The sequence below is a fragment of the Microchirus variegatus genome (genome assembly GCF_963457635.1).
Source record: "Microchirus variegatus genome assembly, chromosome: 6".
Taxonomy (NCBI): Eukaryota; Metazoa; Chordata; class Actinopteri; order Pleuronectiformes; family Soleidae; genus Microchirus; species Microchirus variegatus.
Window position 1 is genome coordinate 718239 of NC_139807.1, and position 21846 is coordinate 740084.

At 42.0% G+C, this 21846-nt stretch overlaps 1 protein-coding gene across 1 annotated transcript in view; it reads left to right on the forward strand.

Moving 5' to 3' along the window:
* drp2 (dystrophin related protein 2) overlaps positions 1-21846 on the forward strand; it is a 100318-nt gene that overhangs the window by 71981 nt on the left and 6491 nt on the right. Inside the window, exons 13-18 of the mRNA XM_083891527.1 lie at positions 2253-2410; positions 6994-7160; positions 8486-8597; positions 9342-9478; positions 10932-10997; positions 18791-18856. Of these exons, the coding sequence (XP_083747653.1) occupies positions 2253-2410; positions 6994-7160; positions 8486-8597; positions 9342-9478; positions 10932-10997; positions 18791-18856 (706 nt within the window). The remainder of the gene's footprint in view (positions 1-2252; positions 2411-6993; positions 7161-8485; positions 8598-9341; positions 9479-10931; positions 10998-18790; positions 18857-21846) is intronic.

A 21846-nucleotide genomic window follows, 5' to 3' on the forward strand; every position in this document is an offset into this window, starting at 1 on the left:
AAGGGATGATTTGAGCTGAAACAATTAATCAAATAGCGATTACTAAATTAATCGTCAACTATTTCGAGCTCTTTCATGATTAAAACAAAAAAAAAATTTGATTGTTTTAGCTAGTGCAGGGCGCGTTAACGGTGGTTAACAGCATCAACGTTAGCGCACGTTAGCGCATGACGCGTTTCCATGACGACTGACCGGAAAAAGACGCCCGTGACGTCATGTTTACGTGACTCCCGATTGTTAAAATGAGTCTCTAAAGTAACGCTAAACTTTAAAAATAGAGGTAACACAGATACGCTGGTTATTCGTAGCGCTAACGGCCCTAAAGGGGCTAACGCCGCTAACGAAGCTATTTATTATAAAGAATATTTTCTTTGTGTCTTTGCTCCACATAAAGAAATGATTAAAGCTGAATCATTTTGGTTTGTGGACATTTTATGGACCAAACGATTAATCGAGAACATAATGGACAGATTAATCGATTGCGATAAGGATCGTTAGTTGCAGCTCTAATGCTAATATGCCAAACTATGACGACGATCATGGTAAACGCTGAGTTATAGCTCGTAAATGTCAGCAAGTTTAATTTAGCTTAGCCTAAAGGCTAAAGCACACGTTAGTAAGGGATTTTCAGAAAGTTTGTGGCGTACGCGGCCGAGTCCAAAAATACATTATACGCATTACTGCATCATGTGTCACACTGCGACGCTATAAAACATCTCCAGCTAAAACATTTAAATGTGGACATTGCACATCTCACACAGCTCTGGTAATGAGGACTCTGCAGTGGAGGAGGAGGATGTTTAACATGTGGGTGTTAAAGCCAAGTGTTGTCCCTGTCGGGCTGAATAAGTACACAGAGAAGAGGGCTTGGCGTTGTGCAGCACCCTCGCACGCCTGTCAGCATTCATCTTCTTCTGTGACAGGCGGCGATGCTGCGAGCTCGGAGGAAGAAAAAGAAGAAGAAGAAGAAGAAGAAGAAAAAAAACGCCTCATTCAGAACCTGACAAGACATCACTTTTACAGCTCTTTCATTTCCAAAGAGAAGCAGCGAGACCTTTTAATAACGCACTGACAAACCCAACAAATAGTGTTTATTTGAATGCTGACAGGTTATTTTTTGCAGAACCTCTTAATTGATAAAGCTTTAAAATAGAAACAAGTGTCTGTTGGAATAAAACCGCTGGCAAACGACTCCACACTGAGCTGATTAAGCCTTTCAGTTCCACATGAATCTCTCTGTGTTTCTGTGGCGTTTCTCTCGCGTCACTCGCTGACATTTCACTGCTGCTTTTTGTTTTATGTCGAGACAAACGGAGGCAACACACACAGCGTTGTGTTAATAAAGCGATACGGCTCTACAAAGACCAAGAAGTACAGCAGTGTGACGCCCCCTTTGGCACTGTATACAAACACAAACACAGGCAGGTCGGATAGTATTGCTTGACAGAGCCCGTTTTCAGATGGGTTTACATAGACCTAATTTACAGGAGAGTATTGGGGCCACATGTATTAAAAAATGAGTGAAAGAAAGAAAATAAAACAGCAGGAATTCGGAAATAGAGTTCAGAATTCTGACTTTTTATTTGATCTAGAATTAATCTATCTCAGAATTATAACTTTAATCTACTTAATCTGAGAATTAATCTTGAATTCTGGGATTAAACTCAGATTTCTGACTTTTTAATTTAATCTCAGAATTCTGACTTTCATTTCAAAATTCTGGCTTTTTCTTTAATCTCAGAATTATTACTTTAATCTATTTTAATCTTAACCTGAGAATTAATGTAGATTTAAAGTCTGACTTTATCTTTGATCTTGAATTCATCTCGAATTTTGAGACTAAAGTCAGAAGTCGGACTTCAGAAATCTCAGATTTCTGATTTTTTCTTTAATCTCAGAATCCTGAATTTAATCTCAGAGTTCTGACTTTTTATTTAATCCCAGAATAAGGTTTTTTTATTAAATCTTAGAATTCTGACTGATTATTTTAATCTCAGTATATGACTTTAATTTCAGAATTCATGCTGTTTTTATTTTTAAAATGTTCTTACAAACTGAAGCAGAATAATGACATCAACGAAAAAAGTTACACACTGCAGCTTTAATGATGTTTATGATCTCAACTCAAAGCTCTGCACATGAATGTAGATGCAAATGTTTTTCCATGCTTACACACACACACACACACACGATGAGTTTGTATGATCACTTTAGTCGATGCATAACTCATGCAAACTGCAAATTTTTTGCAGACCTGTTCCATCAGGTGTCCGGACCTGGAGGTGTGACGGACCAGCGTCACCTCAGCCTGCTGCTGCATGAAGCCATCCAGATCCCCCGGCAGCTGGGAGAGGTGGCCGCGTTTGGAGGCAGCAACGTGGAGCCCAGCGTCCGGAGCTGCTTCCGCATGGTGAGGGGGCGGAGTCACACCAGTCTACATGAAAACACACTCACACACTTTGTTACGCACGTGTGCGCACATAGGATTGTCCGGCGAGCTTCAATATCCATGATATCGGACTTAAGGTCCATGTACTTGTCCAATTTTTGTCCTCCTAGTAAGAGTCGAAATGTCCACTAGTAGCACTAGTAAGGGATGTTTTATCTTACTAGTACTACTAGTAAGTGCCAAGATGCCCACTAGTAGCACTCGTAAGAGTAATGTATGTTTTACCTTACTAGTACTACTAGTAACAGCAAGAAGCCCACTAGTAGTAATAGTAAGAGCAAAAATGTCCACTAGTAGTATTAGCAAGATGTGTTTTACTTTACTAGTACTACTAGTAACAGCAAGAATGCCCACGCGTAGTAATATTAAGAGCCACAATGTCCACTAGTAGAACTAGTAAGATGTGTTTTACTTTACTAGTACTACTAGTAAGGGCCAACATGTCCACTAATAGCACTAGTAAGTTATGTTTTACCTTACTAGCACTACTAGTAACAGCAAGAATGCACACTCATAGTACTAGTAAGAGCCAAAATGTCCACTAGTATTACTAGTAAGATGTTTTTGGCCCACTCGTACTACTAGTAAGTATCAAAATGTCTACTAGTAATATTAGTGAACATATGGACCCTAACTAGTGCTACTAGTAGGCATTTTGGAGCTACTAGTAGGGTCCAGAAGGCTACTAGTGCATGACACGTGGACATTTTGGCTCTTATTAGTACTACTGGTGAGCATTCTTGCTGTTACTAGTAGTACTAGTAAGGTAAATCATACTTTACTAGTACTTATCACCCTATGTCAGCTGAGATTGGCACAGTGACCCTCGTGTGGAAGATAACAAAGCGGTAGAAAATGACTGGATGGATGCTGTGAGTTCACCTTTTGACCTGGTTAACTGACCAGCGCTGAGCCTTGTCGTGCTGTGGTTTGATTATCAACAGCTCGAGTGAGAATCTGCAACCTCGAAAAAACTCATTTATTGACGAGTCAACAACAAATTTTACAACACACTGATCTATAGCTGTGTGCAGAAATCTAAAAAAAACTTTTTTTTCCCCTCACTGCGTCTCAAACTATTCTAAAATGCAGGAAGTGACCCCAGGAAGATCAGACGTCGTCTTCTGTGCCGACTCACTCTTACAAATACAGAAACAGAATTTTAAAAGACTAAAAACTTGAAAAATAAATGGCCTTCAGACGCTTCCACCATCAAAAACATACCCAAGTATGAAAAAATGATGTCGCCACATTAGGAAGCTGCCAGCGATGTGAAGCCTGAATTGTATTTCACTGACGTCAGCAGGGTTTGATTCTTTCAGCAGAGGCAGAGACGTTAAATGCACCATGTCAGGAAATGAAGAAGTTAGAATTAAGCCCGGACTCATCCGGCGTGTTGCCTTACAAACATTACATCTCATTAATATTACATTTCACTGCTTTAAACGCGCATAAAACACACTCAGTGGCTGGTAAACGCACGCTGTCACTTCCCCATACGTGGACCATAGGTGCAGTTTAATTGGGAGAGTTGTGCATTAAATATGATCTAGTGGTAAATCGGATGTGATATAATATTTGATGAAGCGAGGTCACGTCATCCTGCAGAGCACATGAGCAGACATTCATTACCTCGCGTAGTCTTTCCCTCTTTTGCTTCGTCTAAACGCTTCTTCAGTGCAGGTCGCATGAACTTCACCGCGTGATGTTTAACACCAGATAATTACTCACTTGTTGGGAACATGTGGAAGATAATTCCCTTATTTTCTTTGGTAGACGCTGATAATTGTATGCACTTCATTCTGGTCCACGCTCCACTGTATCTGCTACGGCTGATTAAAATCTCTTCACGGCGTTTGCACAGCAGCTCCACGTCGAGGCTTTTAGTCGTAATTGAAATCTCAATGTGACGTGAATAATGCGGCTCTGAAGTGAGTCATGACATAAGTTTTAAGAGGTGTTGGTACGAGGTTTTCGCTGCAGCGTCACATCTGCGGGGGAAGAAAGACGATGTTGACTTGAGATTGATTAGAAAAGCAGGTGAAAAAAGGTGTTGCGTGTATGCAAAGTGGTTATTATCATTATTTACCTCACCATTATTTACATTTGCCTTACTAGTACTACTAGTAACCGCAAGAATGTCCACTCGTAGTACTAGTAAGATCTTTTGACCTTACTAGTACTACTAGTAAGTACCAAACTAGTAGCAGCAAAAATGTCCACTACTAACACTAGTAAGGAATGCTTTACCTCACTAGTGCTACTAGTAACAGACCAGTGCTACTAGTAATTGACCTTACTAGTACTACTAGTAAGTAGTAGTACTACTTACTAGTACTCCTAGTAAGTACCAAACTAGTAACAGAAAGAATGCCCACTCGTAGCACTAGTAGCAGCAAAAATGTCCACTACTAGCACTAGTAAGGAATTCTTTACCTCACTAGTGCTACTAGTAACAGACCAGTGCTACTAGTAATTAGCCTTACTAGTACTACAAGTAAGTACCAAACTAGTAAGTACCACACTAGTAACAGCAATAATGCCCACTTTTAGCACTAGTAAGAGCCAAAATGTCCACTGGTAGTACTAGTAAGATGTTTGACCTTACTAGTAAGTACCACAATGCCCACTAGTAGCACTAGTAAGTTATGTTTTACCTCATTAGTGCTACTAGTAACAGCAAGAATGTCCACTCGTAGCACTAGTAAGAGCCAAAATATCCACCAGTAGTACTAGTAAGATGTTTTTGACCCACTAGTACTACTAGTAAGTATCAACATGTCTACTAGTAATACTAGTGAACATTTGGACCTTTACTGGTGTCCAGGAGGCTACTAGTGCATGACACATGGACATTTTCGATCTCATTAGTACTACTGGTGAGCATTCTTGCTCTTACTAGTAGAACATACTTTACTAGTACTTATGGCCCTATGTCAGCTGAGATTGGAGGATAACACATCGGTAGAAAATGGCTGGATGGATGTCGTGAGTTCACCTTTTGACCTGGTTAACTGGTTATGGTTATGGTTATGGTTATGGTTATGATGATGATGATGATGATGATGATGATGATGATGATGATGAAATGGCAGAATAACAAATATGAATATTTATAGCTATAAACGCTGGCGTCTTAATGGATAAATGGATGTGTATGTGACCTAATGATGTCCAAAACATTGGCAGCTGCTCCGTGTGTTACTGTGTGATGCATCAGAGACAAACTCAGGTGTTTGCTGTGCAAGTGGCTGCTGTTTGAGCGAAGCCGGAGAGTCTGACACCAGGGAAAGAGTTCCTCCTTCATCCCTGGACACTTTACATCTCCATACACTTGTGTTTATATCTTAGTGAGGACACATCAGAGACATAATGCATTCCCTAAGCCATTTAAAGTTGTGTGGTGGTCAAAATGTCCTCACAAGGACAGGTTTGTATGGGGTTTTTTGGATCCCGCAAAGATTTAAATACATGTACTCACACACACACACCTCACATTTATTATGCTACTCAGCTTGAACAGCGGACGAAGCCTCAGGGAAATCAACCTCTTAATGCATCTCTGATTCAGACTTAATGAGAATTTAGCACATCACAGATTGTCAGCACTTGGCGACTCGTTCTTTTATTAGGTCGAACTTCCTCTTTATCCCACTTTCTGGAATTCTCAACAACTGCAGAATGTGGTCCAGTCAAGTCCAGTCCAGTCAAGTCCAGTCCATTCCAGTCCATTCAAGTCCAGTCCATTCAAGTCCAGTCCGTTCAAGTCCAGTCCGTTCAAGTCCAGTCCGTTCAAGTCCAGTCCGTTCAAGTCCAGTCCGTTCAAGTCCAGTCCGTTCAAGTCCAGACCGTTCAACTCCAGTCCGTTCAAGTCCAGTCCGTTCAAGTCTAGTCCATTCCAGTCCAGTCCATTCAAGTCCAGTCCGTTCAAGTCCAGTCCGTTCAAGTCCAGTCCATTCAAGTCCAGTCCATTCAAGTCCAGTCCATTCCAGTCCAGTCCATTCCAGTCCAGTCCATTCAAGTCCAGTCCGTTCAAGTCCAGTCCAGTCCATTCCAGTCCAGTCCATTCAAGTCCAGTCCAGTCCATTCCAGTCCAGTCCATTCCAGTCCAGTCCATTCAAGTCCAGTCCAGTCCATTCCAGTCCAGTCCATTCAAGTCCAGTCCGTTCAAGTCCAGTATGGTGTTGTAGAGTCCAGTATCATTTCATAAGTAGACTCTTCTCTTCTAGTCTCTTCTCTTCTAATCTCATTTCTTCTAATCTCATCTCCTCTCTTCTAATCTCTTCTCTCCTCGTCTCTTCTCCTCTCTTCCTTCATCTCTATGTCGCTCTCCCATCATCTCTATTCTCTTTGATGACATGTCTTTACCTCAGGACCACAGTTAGAAGAGGAAGCACAACCTTCTCTTATTACACCGTGTACCTTCTCGCCTGCTGTTGCTCTATATCTGGCTTGTTTACAGCCTCCTGTTCTCTTTCTTTCTTTCTTTCTTTCTGTCTTCCTCTCTTTCTTACCTTCCTCTCTCCACACTCTTTCTCTTCCAGGCTCCGGGTAAACCTGCCATCGAGGTGTCTCATTTCTTGGAGTGGATGAGCCTGGAGCCACAGTCCATGGTTTGGCTGCCCGTCCTCCACCGCGTGGCTGCAGCAGAGTCGACCAAACACCAGGCCAAATGCTACGTCTGTAAACAGTGTCCAATCAAAGGCTTCAGGTCAGTGTGATTGTGGTGGTGTTTTCTGGATATTTGTGGATAGAATTCTCTGCAGCGTTTCTCCACCACTCTCTCTCTCTCTCTCTCTGTGTGAAGGTGAGGGACACAATATGTCGTGATTTCTGTAATCACGACATATTGTGATTTTCCCGTCGCCTAATTGTAGTAATACGGCGTCAAAGGGTTCTTAAAGTTAAAAATAAAACTGTAAAAAACACTTAAAGAAAACACTTTGTACAATATGTTTTTTTTTTCAGTGAAAATGTGTAGTATTTTTGTACCATAATTACAGCTGGTGACTCGTGAAGCAGAGAAAATTTTGTTGTTGTTTTTTACAGTAATCGTGGCACTTGGTGTTTTCTTGCTTTTTCCAACTCCAATCCAACTTTATTTATTATTTATTTTCACAGCTGAAGCAAAGAGAGATAAATAAATAAAACAAAATACAAAACATACAAACGTGTGACCTAAATAATAAAACAATACAAATACTGCACAACACAAATAAACAGGTCATACAATAAAAATATAAAATAAGATAAAAACCAACGTCTCATACTGGGTAAAAGTTTATGAATAAGTTGACTACATAAATGTTTTTCTTGAGTTTCTGGAGCTAAGAAAACAGCAGCTGGATATTGAGCTGAAACAATTAATTGATTATTAATTGATGACTAAATGAATCGTCAATTATTTTGATAATCGATTAATCGTTTTGAAGCTTTTTTTCATGATGAAAACAAGATTTCTGATTGTTTTAGCTTCTTAAATGAGTCTCTAAAGTAACGCTAAACTTTAAAAACAGAGGCACACATACCCCACATTTGTAGCACTAACGGTGCTGAAGGAGCTAACGCAGCTAACGGAGCTAACTGGTAAACGGTGCCTGGACTCTGGTGCGGGGGGAACGTAAACACGACGTCACACTCGTCTTTTTCTTTCTGCTCAGTCGTCATGGAAACATAGCATGTGTGCTAATGTGCGCTAACGCTGACGCTGTTAACTTGCCCAGCACTAGTTTTAGCTTCTTAAATGTGAATATTTTCTTGGTTTCTTTGCTCCACGTGACAAATAAATCATTAAAACTCAATCATTTCTGTTTGTGGACAAAAACAAAGACATTGGAGAACATCGTTATTTCCAGGTTTGACAAACACTGATCAACGTTTTTTAACATTTTCTGACATTTTATGGACCAAACGATTCATCGATTACTAATGGTTAGTTGCAGCTCTGGCTGCTAACACACACACACACTCCTGCGTTGTCTGTCCTCTTGAAAACATCACTTCAGCCTCTCTCGTCTCACATTGATCTCGACACAGGTATCGCAGCTTGAAGCAGTTCAACGTGGACATCTGTCAGACGTGTTTCCTCACCGGCCGCACGACCAAGGGAAAGAAGCTGCACTACCCCATCATGGAGTACTACACCCCGGTAAGACCAGCATTAAAGTCATGCTTGAGCGTAACTGAAGACAAACTCGAGGCGTCTCGGGGGACAAATAAAACTCAGTCGTATGAAGAAAAAAAAAAATCTACAATTATCTGCTGCCTCCAGACTGTAAAACCCCACATTATCTAAGTGTAAGTGTCTGCCTCACGCGTAGCTTCAACGCCACTCGGTGCTATCATCGGTTTTTTTTTGGCACACATTTGCCAAAAGTGAATAAACCCCCAATAAAAGCAGAGTCTTAAGCAATCGCGTACTCACTCTGAAGTTAATTCTGTAGCGGAAGCTCTCGCTTGACTGCGCTGAGATGGTGCCAGATTTAATGTCTGTTCAATTTCCAGATTCAGTTTTCAGAGCAGCCTTGGATTTTTTTTTGGGGGGGGGTGGGGGGGGTTTGCTATCACAGAGCGAGCAGAAGCCAGGGAGCTGATTTGAATGAACACAGACACAGAGAGAGAGAGAGGAAGCAGCAGGAGTGGAACGAGTAAAGCAGATGGAGGAATAAGTAAAGTCCAAGATGAACTTGCCGTGAGACAGAGTGGACAGATTTCACATGAGGTCATTTCAGAGAAAGCAACATTTCCAAGAAACTCCTAAACTGTGTAATTTGTCTTGCACTCATTCTCCCGCCGCCGCCGCCATCACGTCTCACCCCCTTCCTCCCCCCCCCCCCCCCCCCCCCCCCCCCACCACCACCACCACCCACTTGACTCATAAATCACACTGCAGACAACCTCGGGAGAGAAGATGAGGGACTTTGCCAAGACTCTGAAGAACAAGTTCAGGTCAAAGCAGTACTTCACCAAGCACCCGCAGAGAGGTTACCTGCCAGTGCAATCAGTGCTGGAGGCTGAGAGCTCAGAGACGTGAGTCACGCACACACACACACACACACACACACACACACACACACACACAGACGTCTCTCAATTACACACATACAAACTTGTCCTGCTATTGACGACTTATCGTGCCAGGGCAGTTTATCTGCTGTTACGCATTACAGTTCAAACGTCTGGGCTCACTTAGAAATGTCCTTATTTTTTGAAGGAAAAGCACTTTATTTTTTCAATGAATCATAAATACACTCTATACATTGTTAATGGGGTAAACGACTATTCTAGCTGCAAACGTCTGGTTTTTAATGGAATATGTACATAGGTCGAAGGACATTATTTCTAATCTTGTCAATGTCTTGACTATATTTTCTATTCATTTTAATGGAAAACACAAAAAAATTGTATAGGTGAGCCCACACTTTTGAACGGTAGTTGTACAACATTTCACACACAGAGTAATGATGTATATTTTGTGGAGTGTTGCACTTCCAACACTCTTTAAATCCAGAGAAATCCATATGTTTTCTACTCACGGTAATGGTTTCATTATTTTTGGACGATGTAATCCACTTAGGGCTGCAACTATTGAATATTTTTGTAATCGAGTATTCAACCAATTTTTTGGTTGGTTGATTAATCGAGGACGCAAAACACGAAATTATTATTGTTAATTTTTTTTTTTTTTTTTTTTTTAATCTGTGGAATTATCAGTCAAATACTTACAAAAATATTCGATAGCTGCAGCCCTAGTAAGCTACATTACATCAGCTAACATCAGTGTTAGTGTCTGAAGCGTTAGCATTAGCAACAGGATGTTTTGGGCTCAGATGCTGAATCATTGAGGACGTGCTGTTGTGGTTACGCCAGTTGTAGTTTACAGTGGTTACACTGCTTCATGTTAGCTTCTTGTTTAACACACACTTTGGACATTTTCTGATATCCAAATGTGCGGCGTGCGTCTGCTAAAACGGTCCGTGTGGAACAATGATCCCTGGGCCGAACGATAGGAATTAAACAAATACTCGAGGCAGAGTTTTTGTAAGCGAGTTGCTCGAATATCTGGAGTAATCGTGCAGCCCTATATCCACTTTACCTGTCCTCGCTGTAACAACCAGGAAACATCAGAGTGAGGAAGGAAATACATTCAACGCTACTTCTTTTGTTTTTGCATTTTATTGTGTGTATTTTTTCAAAGAAGCAACAACTCCCATGACGCCCATGCTGCTTCCTGAGATCACGAAATCGTCGTGAAGCCTTGTTATTGTTTTGATCCGAGTGCAGATATTACCTACTGTGCCTTTACGTGGAACTTTGCTGCACTTCTTTGCTTTGCTTAGTACTCACACAGTACAGGAGTGTTTTTTCCCGTTTATGCAGAAAACTTGTCCTAATGATGTGGGCGGTTTGCAATTATTCGCGCGTCTCACTGTGACCACAGTCACAGCGCTACGTATTGATGTTTGCCTTCTTTTGTCCACAGGCCGTGCTCCTCGCCCAAGCTGCCTCATGCAGACACTCACAGCAGAATTGAACATTACGCCAGCAGGTTTGTGACTCAGTGCACTCTATCAAATAATTACAACTAAGTCCCTCCCTCCTTCTCTCCCTCCCTGCTTTCTTCTTGATATTCACTTCACCGCGGCGTCCACCTCGCTGCTCCCCCTGCCTCCTCTGCTCCGTCACCCTTTAGACTTCGCCGCAAATTGATTGAGGTATTGATTTGGCTGCGTGGTGCACTGTACCCGACGCAGGATCTAGACCAGTGCCCAGCAGTTACCTTCACTCTGATTCCCCCACACAAACAAAGCTGAGCAGTTTGTGATTGTTCTTTGTGTGTGTGTGTGTGTGTGTGTGTGTGTGTGTGTGTGTGTGTGTGTGTGTGTGTGTGTGTGTGTGTGTGTGTGTGTGTGTGTGTGTGTGTGTGTGTGTGTGTGTGTGTGTGTGCAGCTGTGCAGCTGTGCGGGTCAGGGGGGGTTCAGCGTGCCTATAGCAAACTGTCACTTGCTAAGGCAATGAGCCCATTGGTCACATGGGAGCTGCCGCTGTGGATTAGCGTCTGTCTGACAGGTTAGAAACAGGCCACAGTGCTCAAGTCACACACTCCTGGCTGCTCTCTGTGTGTGTGGGTGTGTGTGCGTGTGTGTGTGGTATTGTGTATTACCTCCCTGAGGATCTTGCATACAACTGCTTTGTCCTGCCAAAGCAGAGGGAACACACACCGACAAGAGAAAAGGCCCAATTGTCCTCTTTTATCCACCTTATTTCCCCTTTTTCCGTTTGCCCTTTTCTCTCATTATTCGTATATCTTTGATCCTTCCTTCCTCTCCTATTGTCTTCCACCTCTTGTCCCCTGATTTCCTTTCTCCCTGCTTACGTATTTTTGTCGTCGCATCCTTGTTATATTATTATACCATTGTACTCAAACTGCTCCAAGACAAACTCTTAATCCATAGAATACACTGAGTTAAATAAACCAGGAGGACAGAAACTGAGACGTGGACATGGTGGATTTCCTCAACCATAATTTTTGTGTGTGTGTGCATCAGAAAATCTTTGTTTTTCATGCAATTGTCATTACTGTGGTCTGCTGCTACTGCTTCTCTCTCACGTCCACCACTGTCTCTGTCCATGGTCCTGAAAAGACACACGCTTCTCTGTCTCTGTCCATGGTCCTGAAAAGACACACGCTTCTCTGTCTCACATCCACCACTGTCTCTGTCCATGGTCCTGAAAAGACACACGCTTCTCTGTCTCTGTCCATGGTCCTGAAAAGACACACGCTTCTTTGTCTCACATCCTCCACCGTCTGTGTCCATGGTCCTGAAAAGACACACGCTTCTCTGTCTCTGTCCATGGTCCTGAAAAGACACACACTTCTCTGTCTCTGTCCATGGTCCTGAAAAGACACACGCTTCTTTGTCTCACATCCTCCACCGTCTCTGTCCATGGTCCTGAAAAGACACACGCTTCTCTGTCTCACATCCACCACTGTCTCTGTCCATGGTCCTGAAAAGACACACACTTCTCTGTCTTTACTCTTAATCCATAGAATACACTGAGTGAAATAAACCAGGAGGCCAGAAACTGAGAAGTGGACACGGTGGATTTCCTCAACCATAATTTTTTTGTGCGTGTGTGTGTGCATCAGAAAATCTTCGTTTTTCATGCAATTGTCATTACTGTGCGATGCGTTATTATAGAGACGGAGCCCTGGAATCGTTGCACTCCGTATTTATCTTTCATGAGCTCCATGGAATCAATTATTAAAGGGATAATAATAGCGCAATATAACGACTACTACAATGTCGATATTATCATAGAAAAATCCCAGCTTATGTTCCTCTTGTAGATTTGCAGCACAATGAATTATTGATAACATAATGTAATGGTTTTCTTAATTATGATGTGCTTTCAATTGTCTTATTATTTAATAGCTGCTTTCTGGAGATTTGTAGATCTTTGCGGACCATTTTTAGCGGCGGATGAATTCACTTTATTGAATATTTATTGCAAACGTCCTCACAAGTGATTAAGAACTGTCCGTAAATGTTCAGTTCATCTGTTATTAATGAACGTTTATACTAAAACATGCGTTAAGCTAGTGCAAAGCACAGTATTTTTATTAAAAATACAAGGGTTTTCAAGGGTTTTCTAATCATCCAATAGTCTTCTAACGCCATTAGCAAACACAATGTACCATTAGAACAGTGTAAATGTGCCTCTATACACCTATGTACATATTCCATTAAAAACCAGACATTTACAGCTAGAATAGTCGTTTACCACATTAACAATGTATAGAGTGTATTTATGATTCATTTAATGTTATATTCATTGGGGAAAAAAGTGCTTTTCCTTCAAAAATGTGTACATTTCTAAGTGAACCCAAACTTTTGAACAGTAGTATACATTAAATAAAGCTCCATGTGATGTGGGGACTCTTGATCTCTGAAGCTTCACATCAACATGTCCTTGGGCAGAACAGGGAACTCCAGCTGTGACTCATATGTCGTTACAGGCCACTTCCTTGTATGACACGGCACTTTGCCAATGTTATAATGTGGATATGAATGAATGGATGAATGAGAGGCCGAGATAATGAGAGTGCTTTTAACCTGTCCACTATATTGTTGTAGTGTGTGTGTGTGTGTTTCTGTCTTTGTCCCACTACCATGTGGAATTGATTGAGCAGTATTTCATCGCTCCAGTTGCTTTTTAATGAATTATGCTGGCTGGAAATGTATGAGCAGCAGCAGCCACAACACACTTAGACACAGTGTAGTACAGTGTTTTTGTTTCTATTTTACAACATGAGCTGAATCCTATCAAAACACAAGTAGACAATCTTTATAATGGAAATGGAGATTACTTTATCTGCAGCTCAGGCAACTTTCTTTCTTTTTTCTTTCTTTATTTCTCTCTTATAAATCACAAGTCATAATTCCTTTAATGTGAATCCATATCCCCACGTTGTTCATAACTTCCAGAAAGAAACACTAATGGAAAATATTGACCATCCCCGTGTGGTGAAAGAGTGTGTGTGCGTCTGTGTGCGGTGCACTGTCCACGGAGAGTCGGCAGGACATGATGCAGAACCTCAAGTGGTCCCATCCACCACTGTCTCTGTCCATGGTCCTGAAAAGACTCACGCTTCTCTGTCTGTAAAAATACAAGGGTTTTCAAGGGTTTTCTAATCATCCAATAGTCTTCTAACGCCATTAGCAAACACAATGTACCATTAGAACAGTGGAAATGGGCCTCTATACACCTATGTACATATTCCATTAAAAACCAGACATTTACAGCTAGAATAGTCGTTTACCACATTAACAATGTATAGAGTGTATTTATGATTCATTTAATGTTATATTCATTGAAAAAAGTGCTTTTCTTTAAAAAATGTGTACATTTCTAAGTGAACCCAAACATGATGCAGAACCTCAAGTGGTCCCATCCACCACTGTCTCTGTCCATGGTCCTGAAAAGACTCACGCTTCTCTGTCTCACGTCCACCACTGTCTCTGTCCATGGTCCTGAAAAGACACGTGCTTCTCTGTCTCTGTCCATGGTCCTGAAAAGACACGTGCTTCTCTGTCTCACGTCCACCACTGTCTCTGTCCATGGTCCTGAAAAGACACGTGCTTCTCTGTCTCACGTCCACCACTGTCTCTGTCCATGGTCCTGAAAAGACACACGCTTCTCTGTCTCACATCTTCCACCGTCTCTGTCCATGGTCCTGAAAACACACACGCTTCTCTGTCTTACGTCCTCCACTGTCTCTGTCCATGGTCCTGGACAGCAGCACATTTTCTTAAAGGCTTTGTGTAGTTGTTCCCCGCTGCAAGGTCAGTGTCTAAACTTAATTTCTCAAAATTATAAATTAAATGGATGTGTGTGTGTGTCTGTGTGTGTGTGTATGTTTTTGTGTGTGTTTGTGTTTGTCAAGTGCTCTTAAGTCCACTCAGACACTATAGTCCCCCCACTCATCTCAAAGGAGACAAGGTATTTGATGTCTGGGCGTGAGAAACAGACAGATCTGTCGTCATGCCAAAAACACCGTCCTCTCCTCCGTCTTTCCCTCACTCACTCTCTCTCTCTCTCTCTCTCTCTGTTTCCCTCTCCCCTCCCCCGTGATATCGATGCAGGGACTAGAATTGATGATTCCTTTCATCATCAGCACTGCTTGGACGTCATATATATATAGAGGATGGATGAGAAGGAGATAGTAAAAACAACCGCTCAGATCCTCTGTTTTTCATTTCCTCTTCTGTCCGTCGACGTTGAAGCCAAACGCGCAAACCTCGCTCTCCATTATCTCCAATTACTCTCGCTGCACGTTCCTCCTCGCTTTGCCTGTTGTATCGCAGAGTGTTTCTCAGATTGAATTATGAGCGGTCAGGTTCACACAGGCCCGGCCTCTCACAGGGACACGCGTATAAATCCTACATTTCTCAGCGTTTTGCGGGTCTCGCCGGACACCGGAGAGAAACGAGGATGTGATACGGACATTCCCTGACAGCCACTAAATCACTCGCCTCCCTCCCTCCCTCCTCCTCCTCCTCCTCCTCCATCTATCCTTCACTCTTTCACCTGATGACACTCTGTAAAAGATGATGGAGCACAGAGTGCATGAGTGTGTGTCGGGTAGAGCTGCAACTAACCGTTATTTCCGTAATCCATTAATATGTCGATTATTTTCTCGATTCATTGATGAATTGTTTGGTCCATAATATGTTAAAAAACGTTGATCAGTGTTTGTCAAACCTGGAAATGACGATGTTCTCCAATGTCTTTGTTTTTGTCCACAAACCAAACTGATTCAGTTTTAATGATTTCTCTCTTATGTGGAGCAAAGAAACCAAGAAAATATTCACATTTAAGAAGCTAAAACGATCAGAAATCTTGTTTTGATCATGAAAAACCGATGAATCGATTAATTATAGATTAATTGTTTCAACTCTAGTGTCGGAGAAGCTGCAGTGCAGATTTAAAGATTGCATTAATATGACGCATGCATGCCTAAGTATGTATGTGGGCAGCTGCCAGCCTTAGAACATTTGGTTAATTGCCCGTCTTGAAGGAGGAAACCCATCTTTTGATCATCTAACAGTGATACACATACACATATATATTTCTCATTAACATGATATTCGGAGAACTGCAGCAGTTTGTGTTGAATTAACTTTCACTCAACCCCGTCTCTGCCTACGTCTGTTCTATAGATCACGTCTTCCCATACGTTACCTTTTAGCTGAGGCCAGAGAACGAGTGGCCTCGTTGCATTCTGCTATGCGATTTGTACAGTATATATGCGCTGTACGTAGGCGGCGGTGGCAAAGGTGATGACGAGGGAGGATTTTCTTTTCAGTCAAGGAAAAGCAAAAGGATTTAAATCAGCTTTGTGGTCCCGTGACGATGCTGCTGCTCGTAATGATGGCTGTGAAGGAAGAAGTACGTCCTTTTCAAACCCAGCTCAACAGCTCCATGTGTTTCTATGTTTTAGTGTTTCTCAGTTTACACTACCATTCAAAAGTTTGGGGTCACCTATACAATTTGTGTTGTGTTTTCCATTAAAAGTCAGACTTTTATTCATCAAAAGAGTTGCAAAATGAATAGAAAAGTCAAAACATTGACAAGATTAGAAATAATGATTCTTATTCCAAATACAAGGGTTTTCAAGGGTTTTCTAATCATCCAATAGCCTTCTAACGTGATTAGCAAACACAATGTACCATTAGAACAGTGGAAATGGGCCTCTATACACCTATGTACATATTCCATTAAAAATCAGACGTTTGCAGCTAGAATAGTCCCCAAACTTTTGAACGGCAGTGTAGCTGTGATCTCGTGTCAGACTGAAAACACAAAGAAGCGATCGTGAAAAGTCTCACAAGTGAATTGTGCTGCTCAGGTCTGATAGTATTGTTTGATAGAGCATGTTTTCAGATGAAGAACTCGGAATAATAACATCACCAAACGTTAAACAGTGCGGCTTTAACACAACTACACATCATACACACACACACACACACACACACACACACAAAAAGCCCATAACTAATCATTAAGTTTTATTATGCAAGGCAGCCAGTCCCCAGACTGTGTTCTACTTATAAATATTATTATCATAATTAGCCGTGAAGCGCCGAAAATTGCAGCTGCACTCCTCCAAAGTGAGCCAGGTGCAGGTCCATGAGAGTCTTTTATTAAAGCTGTTCTCAGACATGTGATGTCTGCAGATTTTGGCTCCAGACAGTTTCCGGAGTTTGCCGCTCACTTGTGACGAACGCACAGGGAGATATTATAGTCTGGCTGAGATGTGTTCACAGCAGCAGGAGAATTCTCTGCTGATCTCTGATCCAGGTGAGAGAGTGCGTCCTGGCTTTAGCCTGCCTTCCATTCACTCGCTGCGTTTCTCCTGCTGTGTTCACACATGAGCTCACACTGGCAGGAGAATCTCTTTAGTGTCTCCAGAGTGACGTCTGCAAACGTATGCATTCAAACATAAATATTCTCCACAGTTTTTGTGGTCCATAAAGTTTTATGGACCTTTTTTTTAAAAATATCTGCAATAACAGCGGGGGAGCCTCCAAATAAATTAAATGTGTGACTGATTTGAACTGAAGACAACTGAATTTGTTGCACCAACGTTCATAGAGAAGATCGGCGATTTTGCATCACAACATGCTGGAGTCGCTGATCTACGATTATGCTGCCATTATCTTGTGACCCTAACCCACTAGCAAGAGTGCTAGCTTAGCATATTGTATACGTAAACAGAGGTGGAACCCTGAACTGTCTCTTTAAGATATTTGCTTATCCCTTATCCTTTTTAAGCATCACATATAGCATCCATGCATGGATCCAACTTTCAGCCATGTTCTCATCTTTACGACGTGTTTCATACAGCAGGGTGATATTTTTTCTTCCTGCTGTGAATTTTTTTTTTATGTATTTATTTATTTATTTATTTATTTATGCCGTCAAACATAACACATTCACTTTTTTCCCTACCACAGCACATTTGATTTGATGTCGTAGTGAAACGGCTTATAGTGTGTGAGTGTGTGCGCGTTACAGCTGTCCACGGAGAGTCGGCAGGACATGATGCAGAACCACAAGCGCTGTCCCTGGTCCTGAAAAGACACACAGCAGCTCACTCTGCTTCTGCTTCTCTCTCACAGCCACCACTGTCTCTGTCCATGGTCCTGAAAAGACACACTTTTCTCTCACAGCCACCACTGTCTCTGTCCATGGTCCTGAAAAAACACACAGCAGCTCCTCTCTCACATCCACCACTGTCTCTATCCATGGTCCTGAAAGACACACACTTTTCTCTCACAGCCACCACTGTCTCTGTCCATGGTCCTGAAAAGACACACAGCAGCTCCTCTCTCACATCCACCACTGTCTCTGTCCATGGTCCTGCAAAGACACACGCTTCTCTCTCACATCCACCACTGTCTCTGTCCATGGTCCTGGACAGCAGCACACTATTTTCTTAAAGGCTTTGTGTTTATTTTTATCAGGTTTTTTATTCAGTTGTGATTTCTGCCGCTCTGCAGTTTGTCAGTCAGGTGTTTTTAGTTTTTTGTTTTTTTTGACAGCTTGTTGCTCAGTTGCCATCCATAATATTCAAAGGTCTTAGGTCTTATCAATACTTCTTAACAGCTAAACTGCTGTGATTGTTAGGTTTATCTTGTATTTGGTGAAACGTATTTCCCCAGTGTGTGATAATGTCTGCTTTTTTTTCCTCCCTTCTTTGTGTGTCTGTTTGTATATGTGTGTGTTTGTGTGTCACGTGTGTGTGTGTGTGTGTGTGTTCATATATATGTATAGACTTGCAGAAATGGAGAGCCAGAATTGTTCATTCTTCACGGACAGCCTGTCTCCTGATGAAAGTCTGTGAGTATGCCACCACTGTCGCCCCCTGCTACAAACCCTCGCCATTACATTTGTAACCTTTCATGGAGATTTTGTGTGTTTTGCTTGCACTGTTTCTTTCTGTGTGTGTGTGTGTGTGTGTGTGTGTGTGTGTGTGTGTGTGTGTGTGTGTGTGTGTACACGTTCAGGCTTCTTCATGCATGTTCCACTGTTGGGCTAAGATTAGGCGATCACATCAGCCACATAATGAAAATGACCCACAGCGAACAGAACCCCCTGTTATCCCGCTTGTGCCTGCTGTGATTAGAGTCTGTTGCTGTGGGTGGAAACACACTAAAGAGAGAGCGAGAGGCAGGTGTGTGTGTGTGCGTGTGCGTGTGCGTGTGTTTATAAGCTAGCATGGAGTGATGAGGTTAAAGAAGTGAGAGAAATTGGGGGGGTTGTATGTTTGCAGTCGGTAAAGTGAATCCTCGTTTTGCGGTGATCTGACAAAGTATCGTGATTCATGGTTTTGTGCGCGAGATTTTGCGTTTGTGTGAGCGTCGTCCATATCTTGTGTTGTTGACAGCAGCTGTGTGTTGTGTGTGTGAGTTGTTAAGCATTTCCTCCTCCCTCTGAAGTCAAGTGAAAGTTACATGACCAGCAGCTGTGTGTGTGTGTGTGTGTGAGATGTTTGATCTTTTAGAGAATCAGGTGTGTGTGTGTGTGTGTGTGTGTGTGTGTGTGTGTGTGTGTGTGTGTGTGTGTGTGTGTGTGAGTGTGTGTGTGTGTGTGTGTGTGAGTGTGAGAGTGACTGTAGTGAAGCAGACTCATTATTTCTTTTCTTTTTAATGCATCTGCTCTCAGGGAAAGCTGAGAATGACGCCACATGAATGCTAGTTTGACGCTCAAACGCTCCTCTTATCCGCGGTGCCACACTTAGGCGACTCACTCTCTTTTAGACTCTTTGTTGTAACGTGCTACGTCTAAAGTTTATAAGGCTGTAAAAAGAGTGGACCGGTCCATCATCTTGGACAGGTCGCCAGTTCAACCCCAGGGCCACATAGAGACAAACAACCATTCGTTCTCACACTCACACGTACATTTACGGTCAATTTACAGTGTCCGATTTGACCTTATCCTGTGGGAGAAAGCCAGAGAACACGGAGGAAGCCAGGTCTTCTTGCTGCATAGCGATTACCTGAGCTAGCTATTGCTAGTATATTGCTTATTATACTTTAGACCAGCTCCATTTCACCACACGTCTGCGCGTAATCCAGAGTTGTTTTTGGTGAAAAAGCACAAAAAGGTGTTTATATCAGTGTATCGTGTGTATATGGAATATGGCATCTGTGTGTGTGTGTGTGTGAGTGTGTGTATGTATGCATGACACTTCACTTCCGCCTGTTGCACTGTTGTTTTCTGCCTTTTTTTTGTGTATGTGTGCCCTTGTATCTTGTTGTTCTTATTCTGCGAAGCAGACCTTCTGTCTGTCAGCGCTGCCGCATGGCTCTGTACATACTGCTGTGCTATCTGTGTCTCCAGCTGGTGTTTGCTTGGCATCATGCTGTTCTTCTGTCTTGAACCACACCATGTGTGTGTGTGTGTGTGTGTGTGTGTCCAGACCTTCATGTGCACCACCTGTATGCATTGTTCTGTAGTCGCTGCCGCCGCTCGTTGCCAGGTAATTGACATGGAAATGAAAAAAACCAGGCTGGTCCAAAAATTCCACACCGACATTCTTCAAATAGTGGTCAGAATTCTACCGTGTTTATATTTCCTAGTAGATGCCTCTGAGGACTCTCTGGCTGTATGAAAATAATTGCTTTGGTTGGCACAAAACTGATTTTAAGGAACATATTTTACTCATATGCTTATGTAACCGGTGGGACTCAGGTTTTTTTCAGCCAAGAAAAAATTACTGATTTTGGACAAATATATATATGAAAAACACAAATCAGTAACGAGGCCTCAAAATTAAAAAGAACACAATGGACATTAACTAAAAAAGAAATACATGAATAAAACAATAATAGTACTGATTAAAACAGGATTCAACAGCAAAAATGCATTACAACAACAGAATGAATTTAGATCATAAAATGAAAGGGAAGAGGGAGGGGTCAAGACAATATTTATAACAAAAACCCACGAAGAAGAAATAAAGGGTCAACTCGCAATACACACACACATACATTAAAATCAGGTATAACAGATAAAAGAATATAAAAATAAGTATTTTTGAGTAATTATACATATATTTGTGAGACGAAAGTGCGACCGAGTTCACTTTTAATGAATCGGTCCGAAATTTTTGTCTGGGAGGTGCGCGCGAGACTAGAGCACGGCAGCAATCATGGCGAACCGGAAGTGGTCGAAAGTTAGACACGGACAGCGCTCAAAGTCATATTTACGACGCGAAATGCTAGGCGGGGCCGAGGGAAACAGAAACACCGCAAACCTGCTGACGCACCTGCTCAAACACGGTATTTATGTGTATGTAAATGCTGGAGCTTGTACCGTGGAAAGTGACTACCAACGCTAGTAGGAGTACTGCTACTACTAGCGTTGGTAGCTAGTAGTAGCTAACTCCTCAAAAAGTGTTAGCTTGTCGTTAGCCTGCCGTCTGTGTGCTAGCGTTAGCCGTGTGGCTATACCTTTCGGCCGGTTGTTAGCTCACAGTCCACAGCTGTTTGTGTAAACACTTGTTTGGTAGAAACACAAAAAGAAGCGTTGGTTGGGGAAGAGAGAGGTCTTGTTCTATATTTATTTCTATTTTAATATTTATTTACGTTTGTTTATTTATTTACTGTTCTGAAATCGTCTTAATTAACTGTAGACTTTTTTTTACAACTGAAAAAGTACCGAAATAAGGCCGCAATATTTCGGTACCGGTACCAAAATACTGTTTGATACCGGTAACATATCGGTTTAATTATGAACGGGTACCCAACCCTGATTAGTGCTACAGTATAGTGCTGCCTTACAACAACTTTTCATATAACGATATCGTGTCTCATGTCATGAGATAT